The sequence below is a fragment of the Lissotriton helveticus genome, chromosome 6, assembly GCF_964261635.1.
Source record: "Lissotriton helveticus chromosome 6, aLisHel1.1, whole genome shotgun sequence".
Lineage (NCBI taxonomy): Eukaryota > Metazoa > Chordata > Amphibia > Caudata > Salamandridae > Lissotriton > Lissotriton helveticus.
The window spans coordinates 843,036,502-843,055,259 of NC_136067.1; the positions used below are offsets into that span (position 1 = coordinate 843,036,502).

Below are 18,758 nucleotides of genomic sequence, written 5' to 3' on the forward strand. Positions count from 1 at the left end.
CTTTGTTTTATAAGACCTTCTGCGTGGAGCTGGCTCCTCTTTTAACACGACTTTTTAATTCCTTTCTCGATGCTGGGGAGGTGACTCCCTCAATGTTGGAGGCAGCAATTACGGTTATCCTTAAGCGCGGGAAGGATCCTAAAGACCCTACCAGCCAATTTCCCTCCTGAACATCGATGCAAAGCTTTTCGCGAGTATCCTAGCAGCGCGACTCAGCCCTTTGATGGATGGCCTTATTGATCCGGACTAGTCCGGCTTCATCCAGACGAGGCAAGGAGGGGATAACACCAAGCGGCTCCTCCACCTTATGGACTTAATCCAACGGTCTCACGCTCTGGCCTTTTTGCTCTCAATCGATGTGGAGAAGGCCTTTAACCGCGTCGATTGGGAGTATCTGTTTGCAGTCTTGTGGGCTTTTGGATTTGGCGATGACTTTGTCCGACGGGTGCAGTGTCTGTACGCAGCCCCCAAGGCAGCGGTGCGAGGGAATCGGTGTAAATCAGCCCTCTTCCCCATCTCCAGGGGGATGCGGCAGGGGTGTCCCCTGTCCCCGCTGCTTTTTGCTCTCTACATGGAGCCTTTTGCCCAACGCATACGGTCGAATCCAGATATCGTAGGCATCAAGTTCGGTGCTGACACGCACAAAATTAGTATGAATGAGGATGATGTCATCCTGTCGCTCACACAGCCCCATTCTACGTTGCGGTTCCTGGCAGGAGAGCTCCTTGAGTTTGGAAAGATTGCAGAGTTTAAAGTACATTTTTCAAAATCACAGATTCTCAATATCTCTATCCCAAACGAGGAGGTCCGGGACCTGCAGCAGGATTTTGCCTTCCAGTGGGTGCACACCGACATTACGTACTTGGGCGTTCGGTTGGCGTCCTCTATTGCTAAAACGGTTGCCCTCAACTATAACTTGTTGCTGGATCAAACTACCAAGGCATTGTCTGATTGGTCCCGCCTTAACCTGGCATGGTATGGAAGGTTAGCGGCAGTGGAAATGACTGTGCTGCCGTGTATTCTCTATCAGTTTCAGATGCTCCCGGTGTGCCCTCCCTTGGGCACCCTGCGGAAGTTGCAGGGGCTCCTTCACAAATTTCTGTGGGGCAATAAAAAGCTGCGACTCGCATTATCACTCGTCACTTCTACAAAAGCTGAGGGGGGAATGGGCTTCCCATTAGTGGGGGCGTATTATCAAGCGTCCTGTCTCCAATACATCATGGAATGGAACAGGCCCTTATCCAGCAAACACTGGAACTTTATGGTCCAACCGGTTGCTGGTTGTAATATTTGGCGTGAACTTTGGCTGCCGTGCAAACACAGGGCGTGGGGCCTTTACTCCTCTCCGGGGACCTCGACAACTCTTAACCCCTTCGCTGCGGCGGCTATTCCGCCGCAGCGCTAAGGGGGGGGGGGCGGCCGCGCGGTGGTTCCGTGCTTGTGACGGAACCGCTCCGTCACGGCTAGCGGGTGAGCTGTGCTTGTGACGGAACGGTTCCGTCACGGCCCCGCCCGTTCTTCAGAACGTTAGCGCAGGCGCGGAATTCGCGCCGCGCAGGCGCGGCGGCAGGGCCGTGACAGAACCGTTCCGTCACCAGCACAGCCCACCCGTGGCTCGTGACGGAACGGTTCCGTCACGAGCGTGGGAGAGGTTAAAGTATGGGATCAGTTAGCGCAGCACAGAGGCTGGACTACGTTTCCCTCCCCATGACTCCTATCGTGGACAACCCTGAATTCCCTCCAGGGGTCGCGTCTTCAGTGTTTCATCATTGGAGGGAGGAGGGCTGTAAAAAGGGGTACCCTATTTGACCTAGATAGCTTGATTCCTTTCCCTCAACTGCTTTTGGACTATTATGTTCTGCCAGAGTCGGATGTATGTCACTACAATGCATGCTTTTACAATGCATGCCATTACGACGCAGGTTTTACAACGCAAGTCGTTACAACGACTTGCGTTGGGGGACGCTTGATAGTGAATAGTTTAATTTACTATTCAAACTCCAGTCCCCGTGGATAGTAGGGAAGGTGTTGGATAGTAATTAAACTATTCCCTATCCTAGAGCGCCCCCAGCGCAATTCGTTGTAATAACTTGCGTGGTAAAAGTTGCGTCTTAATGGTAGTGCGTTGTAAAAGTTGCGTTGTAAAGGATGTTTCCCGCCAGAGTCGGACGCTTTTCATTACACACAGCCCAACCCTCCAATTTCGCTTTGATGTCACGCCCCTTGACCACTTTTAAAAAATGGCTGGTCTGCAAAAAGGACGACTGTAATCTCATATCTGAATTGTACTCGATGATCATGGCAAGGCCTAAGAAGCAGCGTACGAAGGCGCAGGTCCGCTGGGAGACTGAATTAGGGCGTCCTTTAACGCACAAAGAATGGGAGCACATCTTTTACCGGGCGCACCACACTGCCTCCAACACTGCCGGAGCGGAATCTGCCTATAAAGTAGTCACTTATTGGTACTATACCCCAGAACGCATCGAATCCTGGGATGGAACTAGGTCAGGCCTTTGCTGGCAGGGGTGTGGTCTTCCTGGCACCTTGGTACATTTACTGTGGCACTGCCCGAAACTGATACAATACTGGTCAGCGGTTATGGATGACCTGGATGCTGCATTTCAGATTACATTCCCACGGGAACCTGAGCATACATTATTGGGACTCCCCCATCCTAAGTCCTTCCCTTTGCGCTCGTTGAGGGGTAAGCAGATAGCCCTAGCATTGCTTGCAGCGCAACAAGTTCTTCTAGTGCACTGGGGTTCCTCAGCCACCCCTAACCCACGGGACTGGAGTCAGAGGCTTTGGCACCTTTTGGCAATGGGGCGCTTCTCGCTCAGCAGCGATGGGAAAGGGTCGGAATATGTGAAGCTGTGGGCCCCATTCCTGCAACTCCTTACCAAGGAACTGAGGGAAGTCACGTGCCCAAAATACCTGCAAATTCTGCAACTCATTCCTCAGGAGCCGCCAGGGGCCACAAGAATTTAGCCTGAATGTCCCTGGCCTGAGACTAGGTGTTGAGGGGAGATAGGAGTACTGATTAGAGACTGATGGGGAGTGCGGTGGGGGGTGGATTGGGAACGGGGGTGGAGGGTTTGGGTGTTTGTCTATTTTCATGTTTCTTTTGTTTTATAAAAGCTGCCTTGTATATGCATTGTGGTCTACATATCTTTGCGGGGTCGCCCTCCGGGATGTAGACCTTTACTCTGTGTATTGACCTTACCACAACGCTCTGCCGGCACCTGGATGTAGGCAGTGTGTATAACGAGCCTTTACCATGAAATAAAATATGATTGATTTTAAAAAGAGCTATTGTCACATATCAACAGCTACTGAGGCCTCCAAAAAGAGCTATTGTCACATATCAACCACAGGCCTCCTTTTCACAGGCCTCCTTTTGTGTCTCTACCCATTCAGCAAGTTATTAAGGAGAGTGCGAAGGAAGTCTGCTTCAAACAATCAAGACTAGAATTTTTAAAAGTCGCAATGTAATGTCAACCTCCAGAAAATTATAAGATCTTAAATATTTTTTTATTTTATTTTTAAAAGTAACCACAAACAAATTATATTTATATTCATATTGTTCTGCTTGAGCAATCTTGCAGGTTTCCAAAGCTGGCCAAATTCTTGCAAACAAAATCCAGCCTCAGGAAATTATTTGTTTATTGCTTTTATTATTAACTGGCATCAGCTCTTACTCCAAAATCACCTACCACCTCACAATAAAAATGCCCGTCTACACCATTCTCAGAGAGACATTCCTTTCATTCTCATAAACTCACGCCATAGGTGGACTCATACATCTAATGCACTGAGGAAGTGACTGGAACCTGTTAAATATTAAATATTCCAGAGGGTTGGCCCAAAATATGACTGGCAGTCCTAACAAACCATGGCTGAAAGAGTCTGACCCAAGGAAACAACTGAAGAGGGCAGACCCAGTGCCTTCTTTGCACTTTCAGGTTTTTCAAAGCTGCCTTTTGACATACCTAATAAGTGCATTCTTCTTTTTGTACTTTTTTACCCCTCCAAGTTTGCTATTTGTATTTTGTCAAGAATATGTGGGAGGGGGATGGCTTCGGAGAACCACGCTCCGCAAAGCCACAGGTGACCGCTTCCCCACCTTCGGCAATGGAGTACCGGCATACCTGGGCGAACGTGCCGCAGCAAGCAGAGGTTTTGCCAGCTATTTTTCTTGCTCTTGTTCTTCTCAGCTGGCATGACATTTTGGTGTTTATGACGGCCTCTGCTTTCTACACGGCCGGTTTGTCTGAAGGTGGTGATGACAGAGCCTGTTTGGCAGGGGTCTGGAGTGGGACCCACGCTGCCTTGGGCATCCGGAGCTGGTTGGGCGCAGTGCCTGAGGCGAGGCTGTGTTCAAGGACAGAGTCGTTAATCTGCTGGAGAGCACTGTTTGACGAAGTGGGCGAGAGTCAGCTAATACTCTGTACAGGTTTATTCCATAATGGTCGCTTGTCCTGGAAAATATTCTTTGAAACCTTGTAAATACCTTCACCAATTGTCACTTAAACTGTTGTTTTTGTTTGGTTCAGTTTGAAATATAGACCATGCTTAATCTAATTTTGGATGAGATTAAAGATATGAAGAAACCCCAGGAGAATGAGATAGCGGCCTTACATCATCGGCTTGGGAAAATTGAGGAGGCAGTGGCCGGCTTCCCTGTAAGAATGCAAGAAGCTGAATCGAGGATTGCCTTGCTAGAGGATCAGATGAACTCCATGCTCCTGAAAGTAAACTTAGCAACAAAAGTCAAAATAGCTCTTAAGAATAAACTTGAGGAATTGGAGAACCAATCCCGGCGTTCGAATCTTCGGATTGTCGGGGTACCTGAAGAAAGCGAGGGAGCCAATACTCTTCAATGGGCTGAATTACTTATTAAACAAAAGGTGCTACCTGAGTTTACCGGAGACTTAACACTAACAAAGGCACACCGTGTTCAAGCTCATTCCCTACCTAATCTCAAGTTTCCACGTACTATCTTGACTAACTTTGCAGATTACCGCGTGAAAGAGAAAATGTTGGCAAAGGCAATACAGCACAGACAGTTTTTTATCAATGAGGGATCTAAATGCTGGATGTTTTCAGATATGTCTGTGGCAGCCGCGTGCAGGCGTAAAAGGTTTGTGAAACTCTTGTATCTATTCAATGCTTAAGGGGCGCAGGCTTCTATTGCCCAGCAATCGAAGCTCAGGGTGCTTGTGAGAGGAAAATTCCATATGTTCTCAAGCAAAGAAGAAGCACAGGAAATATTGAAAGAGATCTTTAAAATTAATCTGTGGTTAATTTGATCTTTTAAAACTCCATTGCTGTGCAGGGGTAGGTCACCCGGGGTTCAGGTCCAGGGCACCGCATAGTGTAGTAGGGGGGAAGAGATGTGGTTAGCGAGGTTTAGCACATTTCTTTGGAAGGGTGGGGAGTCACAGGGTCAAAGGGGTGGGTGTGGGTATATGGCAGTAAAAAGAGCAGTTGCAAACAGGACTTAGATGAATGTAAAGGGGTTTGAATCAAAATGGTCCTTGGAATTACTTGAAACACGAATATGGCTAGAATTTGTCGGATCATGTCGGTAAATGTGAATGGTATGTTAAATTGACAAAAATACGGAGGGCTTATTAGATGGGTGGCCACTTTTACGCCCCAAGTCCTCTTTTTGCAAGAAACCCATCTAAAAACAAACTCACCAAGGCTTTTTATCTCTTGGACATTCTCTAAAGCTTTTTTTGCCTTAGCTAGGGTGGCAATGACAGGGGTAGCTATTTATTTCTGTAGAAGCATGGCTTGGGAATTTGTCCAAGTCCAGAGGGATCCTCAAGGAAGGTTGTTATCAGGTATGGTGAGGATAAATGAGAGTATACTGAATTTCATTAACTATTATGGTGCAATAATGGATGATCCCTAAGTATTATCAACCTTACATTAGAGGGGTCCCTTGTCAGATTATTCTAGAAGGGGATTTTAATTATATCCAAGATCTGAGAGAAGACACCTCAAATAAAAATAAGAAACAACTGAAGCCAAAGACTAAAAGAGTCTTTGAGGCTTTAATTCATGATCTTCAGTTGATCAACTCTTGGTGTAAAGTCAATCGACAAACTCAGGATTTCACCTGGTTCTCTCGCCAATTTCAGACTGCTTCAGGTATAGATTTATTTTTAACTTCACGGTCCCTAAATCTTGTAGAAGCAGAAATTGGAGCGAATGCATTTTCGGACCACTCTTATGTCAGGGTGGAAATAAAATTAGAGGGTGGGAGGAGGACGAGATCCCGGTGGCAGATGGATTGCCTCCTTCTCCAGGATCCTCAATGGGTAGAAGGATTAAGAGAGTGGATACTCAATTTTTTAAAAACAAATGTGGGGACGGCTGAACTATTTTCAGTATGGGGTGGATTTAAGGCAGCTGTTTGCGGACAAATGATTGCCTTTTCGGCGATACAGTCTAAATCTCGACGTATGAAAATAGCTGAATTACAGCAAGCTGTCAAAAATGCTTTAAGCCTGAGAAATTCCTTTATGGGGCCAGCTGGAAAAAGCCAAGAATGAGCTTAGGGACTACTTCATAACTGAAGAAATCAATAGCTCACAGACCTATCAACAGCGTGTTTACGAGGAGAGCCAGATGGTGGGTAAGCTGCTAGCCGGTTCTGCTAAGACGTGACAGGAAGCTGCCCTAATTACAGAGGTTTTGGATCCAAAGACCAGATTAGTAGGGACCAATAGGGAGGGGATCGCCGGTGTTTTTGCGGAACACTATCAACAGCTTTACACTACCAATTATAGGGTTAGCCAGGATGCAATACATAACTACTTTGAAGGGGTAGAACTCCAGAGGCTATCTAATACCCTTGTAGACCAGGTTCAAAGAGATATATCATCTGCAGAGTTTTTGGCAGTCCTAAAGTCAATTGCTGGAGCCGATGGACTGCCTATAGAATTTTATAACGTTTTTGCTAAGGAGTTGATCCCTTTTCTGACAAAGCTATTTAATTATGTAAAAGCTGGAGGCGCTGTTCCCTCTGCTTTTAAAAGGGCTATTGTTGTCAGTTTTGTGAAAAAAGGGAAGAACCCTAAAGATGTTAATTTATACAGACCAATCAGTCTTCTCAATGCTGATTATAAGATTTTGATGAAGACTTGGGCAATGCGCTTTCACCTCTAGCCCAGGAAGTGATTCACAGAGACCAGTCGGGGTTCGTTGGCGGGAGGTCGATGTCTTCTAACACTGGGTTCTTGATTCAGGTGCTTTTTTTTAGCGTTAGTAAGACGCCTGCATGCATTATGATGGTCCACGCCGAAATGGCGTTCGACCTGGTTAGCTGGGATGCCCTGTTTTATGGTCTAGGTAGGTTCTGTGTTCTGTATTTGGTCATAAACATGCCCAGGTACATCTATCGGGGGCTCAGGCTCAGTTGGTGATAAATCCTAGCCAAGTTGGTCCTGTAAATATAAACCGCAGGACCAGACAAGGGTGTCCGCTGTCTCCCTTATTATTTACTTTTTTTATTGAACCTCTGGCTATTAAAATTCGGGGAAATTTAGCAATCAATGCCCCGATCCAGGTCATGGCTAAATTAAAGTTGTTTGATGATGACATTATTTTATATCTTAGCCCCGAAAGCCAAAATTTCAATCAGGTTTTAACCGAATTTAGTCAATTTGAACTAATTGGGGGTTATAAAATTAATCAAAATAAAACAGAGATTTTAATGTTGAACACCGATACAGACTTTCTCCCGGCAAATTTGAAACAACAGGCCTTTAAGTCAGATCCTATACGGTATCTAGGGATCTTTGTTACACATCAGTATGGGCAGTTATACAAACTAAATTATGAGGCTACGCGTGGAAAAATTACGACTCTATTGGACAACTGGTCACGTTTGCCGCTAACGTTGATCGGTCGGGTTGCCCTTTTAAAGATGTCCATACTTCCCCTATTAATTTTTTTGTTTATTAATATACCAATTAAAATTAACAACAGTTACTTTAAACAGTTACTTTAAAGAGCTTGAATCCATGTTCAGGTCGTTCGTATGGAGTAAGAAGGCTCCTAGAGTTAGATTCTCTGTGCTACAGCTTGACATTAATCAAGGTGGGATAGCACTACCACATACTCGAACATACTATGAATCCGCAATTCTGGACTTAATAGTGTGTTTATTGTCCTCTAAAGGGTCATTAGATAACTTTTTTCTAGATAGAATGGTACAAGAAGCAGGCTCGCAGATCCCGACTTTCCTCAAAACCTCAAAACTCCCCAAAAGGACCAGATATAAAACTCTCCTGGAATTGTCTAAGAGATCACGGGGTTTTTTAAGCAAATTGGCTTTTCTGGGTTTCACTTTTTGAAATTAAGCGAGTGTAAAAGTTTGGGCTTTCAAATTCACTCTAGCCATCTTAGTTTTTGGAAGGAGGGTGGTCTGGAAGAACTGGGGTGTTTTTAACTCAGGAAAGAGTGATTATCTGGCAAGAGGTACTGGACAGATGCGGTGATCGAAATAAGCCTGTTTCGTTTTAATATTTACAAATTGTATATTTTTGAAATAGATATAATCTTTTGTCCTGCAGTGCTTCTACTAAACTGGCATCCACTCTATTTCGAGGAAAGGTTAGAGGGGTGGACAACTGGTACTAGCTGTTGCGTACCCAAAAAGAGTCTCCGTTGGTTGAGAAATATCTGGAAAGAGTAACCGGGAAACTCAATGTACTTTTTCTAGTCAGAGGTGGCAGGCCTTATCCCCGTTAGGTAATAAGGCTCTAAGAGCCACCAATTTTAAAAGAATGGCCTTTTTGTCCCAATGGATGACATATTTTACTCCCAAAGCTCTCAACAAGAAATATCCAGAGGTGGAGAATAGATGTTTTCGCTGTCTGGCATAGGCGAAGGGGGATGGTTACATATATTTTTCACATGTTCAAAGCTAGGGGTATTCTGAGGCAGGATCTTTGAGGCCATAAGTGGGGCATTCCAGAAGTCGCTGGATCCAATGGCAGAGGCTGCCCTTTTAAGTATAATGAGTACGGGTACAAACCTGTCAAAATCAGAGGAGACCTTTTTAGCTATTTCTTCTCTCGCGGCTCGCTCCTTAGTTCTTCAAAATTGGAGGTCGGCCGAATTACCTACATATGAGAGATGGTTAATTAAAATGATGCGTTCCCGGACATTTGAAGAAGCTTATGCAAAGCGGGTGGGGGCAACAAAAAAGTTTATTGTGACCTGGAAATATTTAGATACTCTTGAAGACGAGGACGGTTACATGCCAGGTTACCGGTTGCACTTTAACACTTCAGCACTTTACGAAGCCAGGAGATTTATTTTGTATTTTCTCCTATCATATGGGGAGATAAATGTAAGTGGGGAGAGCGTTGCAGGCCAAACCATGATAGTGATCTGTTTTAATCGTGTATTTGTATCATTTACCCGCTGTACCATTTCCGGGCTTATGTCTATATATTGTTTTCATGTACTTTTGGGCTTGTCAAGACTGGCTTGATTTTTTGGATTTGTATGTTTTGTTCAAGGGGTTTTGTTTGCAAAGATCCTGAAAAGGTTGTTATATTAATGTCCATGATGCTCTGCTCAATAAAAAATGTATATTAAAAAAAATGTAAAGCTTTGGAGCGATATATCCCTCTGGTGAACTTTGGAAATTGGCAAATGAGTTTAGACAGAATAAGAACTTAAGTGCCTGCCTGTGGGGCAATCCTCAATACAGATGTGAAAATGGTATTCGAGGACAGATAGAAGGAGAATGCATGGGGGAGTGGCAGATGATTTTTGGGCAGTGTCTATTTGAAGGGGTGGGGGGATTGTGTTTTAAGTGGATATATATGTGTGTCTGATGTAGCAGGGTTTCTAAAGGAAAGTGTAATAACAAGAGATACAAAATACACCTAGAGAAGATATGGGCACAGTGAAACCGTCACTAGTGGTATTTGGTGAAAAGAGTAGTAGGTGAACCAGCACATTTCACACAGGGTATTTATTGTAGATGCATTCACACAACTTATACAAACACAAATACCTAGTGTGCCAACTAATTGGTCTTCGCCCCCATATCCCATTAAACCACCATCTTTTCTTGATTTGCAATTTTAGCATCCCAGATCTAGAAGATACGTCTATGATGCTGCCTTGGCTTGAGTATATCCACTTGTTGGATGTGAAGGGCATGTGACAGTATTTTAAATATGCACCACACCCTTCTAAGTAGAAGGAGGCAATCCGTAAACAGGGTTCTGGCAATGGTTTCTGGTGCACCAACTTTTCTTTCATTGATGCTTTAGATAGGTTTGCCTGCAGCTTTTACCTGCCGTTAGATTTGCTGGCAGTAATTCCAGAAACTGAAGAAGTCCTCATAGCTTGACTCACGATTGGGATAAGAATCTAAAGCTTGTAGGTGCCTCTGTTTGGGCTTTCTCTTCCAGCCTTCTGAACAAGGCACCCTTCTCTTGCCAATGCTTTGTCTCTACTTGTTTATTCCTTTTTGTGGGTGTTCCATACGTCATCACAACTTAAAACTCATGAGTTGTTGCAAATTTCTTCTACACAAAACGCACTGCAGTTTTACGCTAGCTCACCATACATGCCATGACATGTTCTACTATGCTGATTTTGAATCATTGCCTTTAATGTGCTTTTCATTTCCTGTCCGGTGTCAACACATTCACGGTCACATGCATTGGAGTATTTGGCAAATTATGCTTTTGTAAAAACTGGTAAAGCATTTTTTATACTCCTTTTACATATACAGTAATTTAACCATACCATACAAAGGGTCAAATTCACAGGCAGTACAAAGACTTCTTTGCATACGTTTTTACTTATTCCTCTTTATGTACATTTTGGCAGGTCACTCCCCCTACCTGAGGACATCAACAAAGATGAAACCAATACAAGAGGGCACAGAAGATGACGTCTTTGAACCAGTATCTGATGACACGCTGGAATTTAAAGGACTACATTGAGCAAACAGATGTTTTGCCTAGAAGGAAGGCTTCCAGAATTTAAAAAGATTTTCACCATCAAATGATTGAAACTATTATTAACATACATTTTAACAATTTTGCAAACAACCCTTTGGCAATAGCTGCATGCACTTTTTGTCAAGTATGTTCATTTTTTATTTTTAGACATGAGAAAATCATAATAAGACACTGGAGTGTTTTTTTTTTTAAATGCACAGCGTTTTTTGTAAAATATATTTAAAAATCGTTTCAATTACACGTCGGTGGGTTCTATGTGTATAAACTAAATGTGTCTGGAGTCCTAATCCGAGAACATATTTAAAGTCTGAGATTGTTTCATTGCGATTATATTTTTCACAATTTGAACTTTCGTTGCACAATAAAACACTCATGTTCATTGATATTTACTATATCTAGTGGATCATTTTATACATGATTTCAATTATGAGAATAGAGAGCAGCGTGTATCTCATTAATTTAACATGTGTTCATTTAAATGCCTTTTAATGGGGAGCAAATTAAAACAGACTGGGAGCCGTTGTGAGCTAACACTTGAATAGGAAAACTTTGCCCGGACCTTGACTCCAAGGTGCACAAATTGACACCAACGAAGCATGAAATGCCCAAAATGGACGCTGCTATTTGAAGGGCACACTGAACCCACAGAACATAATATCACCTTGAAGGAAAGCAATCTTTTTATTTTGCATATTGAACCTTTTGTAACGAAAGTATTCGTTCTTATACAAATTGGCCTGCACGAAATACACACATATGCTTAAACTTGCGCTAAATTTAGCATTTGTGATTCTTATCAGGCAAGTCTTTTGAAGGGGAAACGTCCTTTTTGACGATGCCGTAATCACGCTGCGCCAACACAGCGCTGGCAATAGAACAAACACGGCATTAGAATGCATTTGTTCAGCATGGAAGTCGTAACAACTATTCAACCGTGGCACATGGAGGGAGTTGCGGTGGGGCAGAGAGGCGGGGCAGAGAGGCGGGGCGGGGCAGGGGAAGGGTGGGGGTGCCAAAAACCAGAATGTGGATAATTGGAGGTAAGTAAACAATGTAATTAATAAAACGAATTTCGTAGCGCGCTGCAGGGCACGCTACGAAATTCGTTTTATTAATTAAATTGTTTACTTACCACCAATTATTCATATGCCGATTTTTAGCACCTCCCACCCTGCCCCTCCCTCGCCCCGCCTCTCTGCCCCACCGCAACTCCCGCCACGGGCCGTGGATGCAACTACTTGCTTTTAGTGGGGCGCATTGGTGGAATGGTGTTGGCTTTAAGGCCCAACATCATTCCTACTATTGCACAGACTGGAATTGGAATAGTAAATTAAACTATCCAAACATCCAGCAGGCCCCTAAGGCAAGTCGTTAAATTGACTTGCGTGCTGAACAAATGCGTCCTGAAGACTCGTTCGTACAAAAGACTGCGGGGCATATTATCAAGGACCAGTGTTAAATTATCGCCGTTTTATCGGCAGGAAACTGCCGATAAAACGGCGATAATGGGCTTGATAATACGCCCTTGTTAATTCCCATAGAAGCCCATGTTCTTGTGTTAACATGGGCTTCTACAGGAATTAACAAGGACGTATTATCAAGCCCATCATTTTAACACCGGTCCTTGATAACATGCCCCTGCATTCAGAACGCATGCGTCCTAAATGCATGCGGAATACCCTCATACATTCTTCTTCAAGTGCTATTGACCGATCGTTCAATATTTGTCATTCTTAGAACCCACTTTGTCTATATTATTATTATTAACGTATGTTGTTTATTTGAATAAAATCAATAGCATAAAGTTTACATAATCAACAAAGTCAATTAACAATGTTCGTAAAAACACCAATATTTTACGCATGCCTAAAATTCTTCTTTATTTTCACGGTTCTTGAGTCCTTGTAATTAGTTTGCTTGTGAACGCTGCGCAGACATTTCGTGTACACCTTGATGTGTAGTAGTGCATGTAGGTCACTACAATCAAAATACAGTAGGATGCTTCAGTATTGTTGGATAAGCAAAGCAAAGTTCGAGCCTGTTTCAGGCCGAATGTGTGCCTCTGACTCTCGTGTCCCTTGGGGAAAGTGGAGCAAAAACAGATCTGCACTAATCAACCCAGGCGATAGGTTGAAGTTTAAAAACAGAAACCACTAGACCACACAAAATCTAAAACAATGCTTTTCTGCCTTTTTTAAAACATTTTTTTAAATACGAATTTTACTATAAAATCTGCATAGAAACAATAAATGTTCGGTACTATACATCGTTGCTGAGAGATCTTCTGAACAGCTTCTTGTATATTTAAAATTTCATAACTGGTACATTATTAATTGATTATTCACCCAGAGACCCTGGGGCACATTTAGCGCAACCCCATCTATGGTACACCAAGATCCAGCATGAAGAAACTGTTTCATCTTGGCCAGTTATCTGGCATACACCAGCTGATCCTTTAGGCTCTTAAATAACAATAAAAATCATCGGAGGTTTTAGAACCAATGCCAACCACTTCATAGTTTGGTAAATGCATGTGGCCAACCCCCACTCATATATTTCTATCTTGGCAGCCATAGAGCAATATGTATTTCTGCACCAGTCCACAGACCTGGGTGTTAGTTTGCTGCCCCATGGTTTGTCGCTGTCTCATCTGGTTACCACCACCCAACAGGTATTGCAAAGTAATATTTGTATATTTTGGGGTTGAATGAACTCCCCAAATACTACCAAAATTCAAATTCTGGCATTTCACCACACTTGTAATTCCGAGACAAAGAGACCCACTGACCCACTTTTGTTTGCCAATACTTGGTGCGTTTTTGGCTTTCCTTGCATGTAACGACAAGGATTCCCACCCTATCACAGCCCCTCAGGCATGCGTTGACTACACATAAACAGTTTAAGCTGCATTCTGTTATAATATGTGCAATGTAGCAGCTTTAGCTGTATCAGCCAAAAGCCAGTCCTTATGGCCACTCCCTGGGGGCTCCACCTCCTAATCTGGGTCATTCAGGGTGCCCACTTCAGTCTTTCACTTAAATCTCATCTTTCCTATTTCATCAAGTGGATTACTGATCTGTGTTTTGTATGTTTGTGAGATCACTTTTCACACTGGGAGCCCCATAGGAACTCTATGTTCGAGTCCTGGATAAACTCTATGTCCACTTTTATCTCTTCATAGCGTGCCTCAGTTGAACATAATTAATAACTTGAGGCTTATATAAGGTGTTTTCCTCACTAATCTGCTCATTGGTTTACATTCCTAATGTATTTCAGATACCACAAACCTTGGAATATTGTATCTCACTTTGGAAATCCTATAGTGTTTTCAGTTTCCCTGGGACTTGGCTATCCTAGAGAGGTGTTTCTCTTGTGATAATACCATGGCAGCTTGTCAGTCCATCTCTACCATCCTCGTGGGTTTGGGCAATGTGTGATAGGAGTGCCTTTCATAAATCAGGTCAGCGTATCTTTTAGCTCCCATGGCACTGATTTAAATCCACAGAGCAGGTTTGTCTTGGGGAGAGAACACCATATCATTTTCATTGGTCAGCCTAGAAATACTTCTGCATTGCTAGAAGACCTTTCCATCCATCATAGCCGTTTTTGTACAGCTTAGCAAACAAAATGTGTGCTATATTTTATTTTGGTTAATTAAAACCATAAACGTTTTGAATACAATTGAACAATTAATACGATGAAACCTTTGCAAAAAATTTACTGGTTAAAAAAGTAGGGTGTTGTGTTAAAACAGACCTTGAGGAAGGCTGACCTAATTAGTATGCTACCATACAGCAAGATGAAAAGGTGTTGAATGGGTGCTATAAAATTGGTTCACATTGCTTTGTAACGATGTGTGGAAGGGAGCAGGATGGCAAAATTGTCCTTGCATTTATCTTGTGCCACGTCAAAAGTTTATAATTGAGAGCAATCTGCTCTTGACAGATACTTTGGGCTGATTACGATGTCGGTGCCACCGCCATTGGTGACTGAATCACCTCCTGCCACATTACGATGATGGGCGGTGTGTTGGTTGTTGGAAAGACTGACCGACACGGTCCCGACGGTCAGAAGCATTCCGACCATCCTCCATCCCCTGAATGGTAGCAGCACCTGTCAGCCACCCCCATGGGGATTACAATAGCCCTTTCCGCCGGTCGTTCTGCAGTGGTCAACCCACCATGAACGGCTGGCGGAAACGGATTTGGGGGCCTGTGGCGGGTCCCCATCACCCCATGGGGCTGGTACATGGGCACTGGAGTGCACCTATGGTGCCCCCTACGTATCCCTGTACCGTGTGCTGCCACGTAGGGCAGGAATATGTAAACACCCTACTGTTTGTATTGTGGCTGGGGCGGCTGTTCTCATCCCCGCTGCAATACAAGAAATAGGCAATGTGACCGCTGTGGTGGCAGTCGCATTGTAATTCGGAGGGTGGGTAGGGCTCGTGGGTGGTCGGTCCCCATTCCGAGATGATGGCGGACGAACTTAAGTCTGTCTGCCAACGTAATGAGGCCCCTTGTTGCAACTATCACAGACTTGATTATTAAAGACAAACAATAATAGACATAAGCAGTGGGGTAAAACATTCACTGCGGCTTTGAAAAGCTGGTGGATCTGCTTTCTTAATACCTCTTGGAGAAGTACTGCAAGCAATCGATTTCTGAAGAACCACTGTATTTTACTTTTTTGCAGGCAGTGTGGAGAATTAATGTTACTGTTTGTTACCTCACAAAGGGCGATTAATGTAGCTGCCATCTTCCGATTCCGATTTTGTGTACGTTTCACCATTGACAGTTTTGTAATTAACAGTCTCTGCAGTATTCATAAAGTTAATAAAGATGAGCAAATTCTCTTCTCATGCAAAAAAGTATTGCTTGACGGCAAGTTCTAATTCCATAAAAAATAAAAATGTTCTTAAGCAGGAGTTTGTGGCCACTGAGTAGGAAAGTGCAGGTGCATAGTAAATGTATCATGCTTTCCTTATGGTATTGGCACATTCTACACAGATTTCGGAAGATGAGCTGTCTGACCAGTGTATGAAGAAAATATTCCAAATCTTATTTGTAGAAGAGTTATTGTAGCCAGCTTTAGTGGCCTATATTGGCCCTTAAAGACCCGCTCCAGCATTAAAATCCCAATCCAAAGGGCCTTTAACAAGGGAGCGTGTCTTTAATGGTCGATATAGCCCAGCTACGGTGGGCTATAAGGCTATGAGAACATTCCGCCACTAGAGGGCAGAGTGTTCTAACAAATAAAACAAAGGCCTCAGGGAGCCCCAGGGGATTTAAATTCCCTTGGGCTCCCTGAGGCCTTTGTTCACAGCAACAGCTATGAATGACAAACATTGAAATGTTGGAGCTCCGTGCTTTTTCCAGCCATTAGAAGCCTGGAGCACTCCATTGTCTTCAATGGAGCTCCCAACAGTCCAATGTCTTATATAGCCTTAGAGGCCGATGTAGCGGGTTTTGCCAGCCATTAAAGGCCCGCTCCAGCGTTAAAGGCACAAGCCTAAGGCGAGGGTGTTTAATGGCCGGTAGAGTCCGCTATGGAGGGCTCTAAGGCTATAAAAGGACATTCCGCCCCTGCAGGGAAGAATGTTCTAATTTATAAAAAAAAAAGCCCCACAGCGCCTGAGGAGGTTGAAAACCCCTCAGGCTCCATGAGGTCTTTGTTCACAGCAACAGCTGTGATCAAACATTGGAATGTTGATGCTCCGGGCTTCTACCGGCCATTAGCAGCCCGGAGCACTTCACTGTCTTCACTTGAGCGCTCAACAATCCAATCTTCTTATCAGTAATAGTCTGTCAGGAAGCCCTGTAAGAATTAATTGACAACCATGTGTGGCTTCTGTTACTAAAAACTAGCCAATGAGAAGTGTTTAACTTGCTTGTTCAGAAGCTTTCTAAAAATGTTGTAGGATCGGGTCTGTTGCCATAAAAGTTCAGCCTTTAAAAATTTCAAGCGGGCAGCTAGCGATATCGCCCAACAATATTTGTGGGGTTTTTCTATCACATAGTTACAACCAAAGCATTTAATCTATTTGCAGGTAAAAAGCGGGCGAGATTTAGAAAGGTATTTCATCAAGGACATCATTCTATACATTGTGGCCTTTCCTAACAGTGACAGTATGAACTGTCGCCAGTGTGACGTATATGCCGTAAATGCTCTACATCCCCTGTGTCCCTCATGATATACATCCCCAAATACTGAAAAACAGATGCAGATGTCTTCAGCGAACAGTGGAAGTTCAACATCGGAATCCAGCGAGTTAAGAGATAAAGGGATTTCAGCCAATTAATTTGGATCCAAGACTTGTCACAATATATACGAAACACCTCTAGTAGGCTATTAGTGAAATCATCTGGGTGTGCCAAATAAAGCAGTATATCATCTGCATGAAGTGAGACCATGGAGTTCCAACTGCACTCCCAATTTAGTCCCCATCTTCAGGCAACCCTTTTAATCCAAAATGGCAGTAGAAATCATGGCAAATAGTAGAGGGGCTGCATGGTTAAGAATGAATGCCATTGGGCCTGATGCATGCCATCAGCATCAATTGCAATAACACAGCCAATTAAATTGGTACCAAAGCCCATCCTCCTCAGAATTGCAAACAAAGTGCATATTCAAATCCTTTTTCAGATTTGAGGGACAAAAACACTGTTGGCTCAGCAACTGAGCTTTTTGCTCCAGGGTCAGACATAGCCTTCCGAGGTTACGTCTAGATACTTTACTAGGCATGAATCCAGACTGACCTGGATGTGTGAATGTATCTATGCAGGTGTAGATTCTGTTCTCTAGTGCTTTGGCAATAATTTTTGTCTAAGTATTTAGAAGCAAGATTGGCCTATATGAGGCATAGTTATCCAGTGGCTTCCCATCTTCCCTATCAATGTTATTGTGGCCATTTGTAGATCTAAAGGGAACCCACTCACGCTTTTGGCCACTTTGAACATTGCTGATAGATGACTGGAAATATTCACGAATATCGGAACTGTCCGCTGGAAGCCCTTTAGAGCTGGGAATCTTCCTACTTTGCAATATCGCTAAAAATACCTCAAGATCTCCAAGTTCCCAATCGAGCTCAAACCTTTTTGCCAAAAACAGAGTCAGAAGTAGAAGGGCCACCGTAAAGCTTTCTAGCTCCTCTGCAATTTGGGTGAGACAGGATCTGCAAAAATATTTATAAAAAGTCACCACAAATGGTCTGCAGAGTTGCCCTCCCCTCTGTCTGACGACCAGTGGTCGTTCTGCTGTGCTTAGATGTCCGACCTGTCACCCAACTATAAACTCAGATTAATTCATTTCAAATAACTACACCGTTACTACAGGACACCTATTGGATTACATAGGATGGGATTGAGAGAGGATGACTGCTGCTGGCGTTGTGGGGCAACCGCTGCCTCCTTTTTAGGTCTCGCTGGCGTTGCAGCGCGAAGCGCTGCCGCCAACGAGACTTATAGCCGCCTTGCTAGGCCCCAAGGGAGTTAGAGCTGTGCACGAGCCGCTACAGACCTGAGCACGAGCCGACTCAGGTCTGTGAACGCCAACGTGCACGCTCACGGCATCACGCTCCCGCCCTCCGGCGTCTCTTCCAAGGCGCGCTCCAGGCCGACGGGCTCCACTGCAGGCTCCAGAGCGACGTCAGGTAGGCTGTATTTTTTTGTTTTGTTGCTGGCTTGTTTTGGTTTTCTTGTTTAATCCATGCCCTGAGAGTTCCTTTCACGGACACGCCTTACCGCTCTCTCT

The 18,758-nt window shown here is 43.9% G+C and overlaps 1 protein-coding gene across 4 annotated transcripts in view; it reads left to right on the plus strand.

The window, feature by feature from the left end:
* POPDC1 (popeye domain cAMP effector 1) overlaps window positions 1–11,395 on the plus strand; it is a 339,238-nt gene extending 327,843 nt beyond the window's left edge. For 3 of the 4 annotated variants that reach the window (XM_078648445.1, XM_078648444.1, XM_078648446.1), the window contains one exon: window positions 10,873–11,395. In XM_078648445.1, coding sequence (XP_078504571.1) covers window positions 10,873–10,988 — 116 coding nt within the window. In that variant the 3' untranslated portion in view covers window positions 10,989–11,395. The remainder of the gene's footprint in view (window positions 1–10,872) is intronic. The other variant, XM_078648448.1, reaches the window with a different exon arrangement.
* The last annotated feature ends 7,363 nt before the right edge of the window (window positions 11,396–18,758 follow it).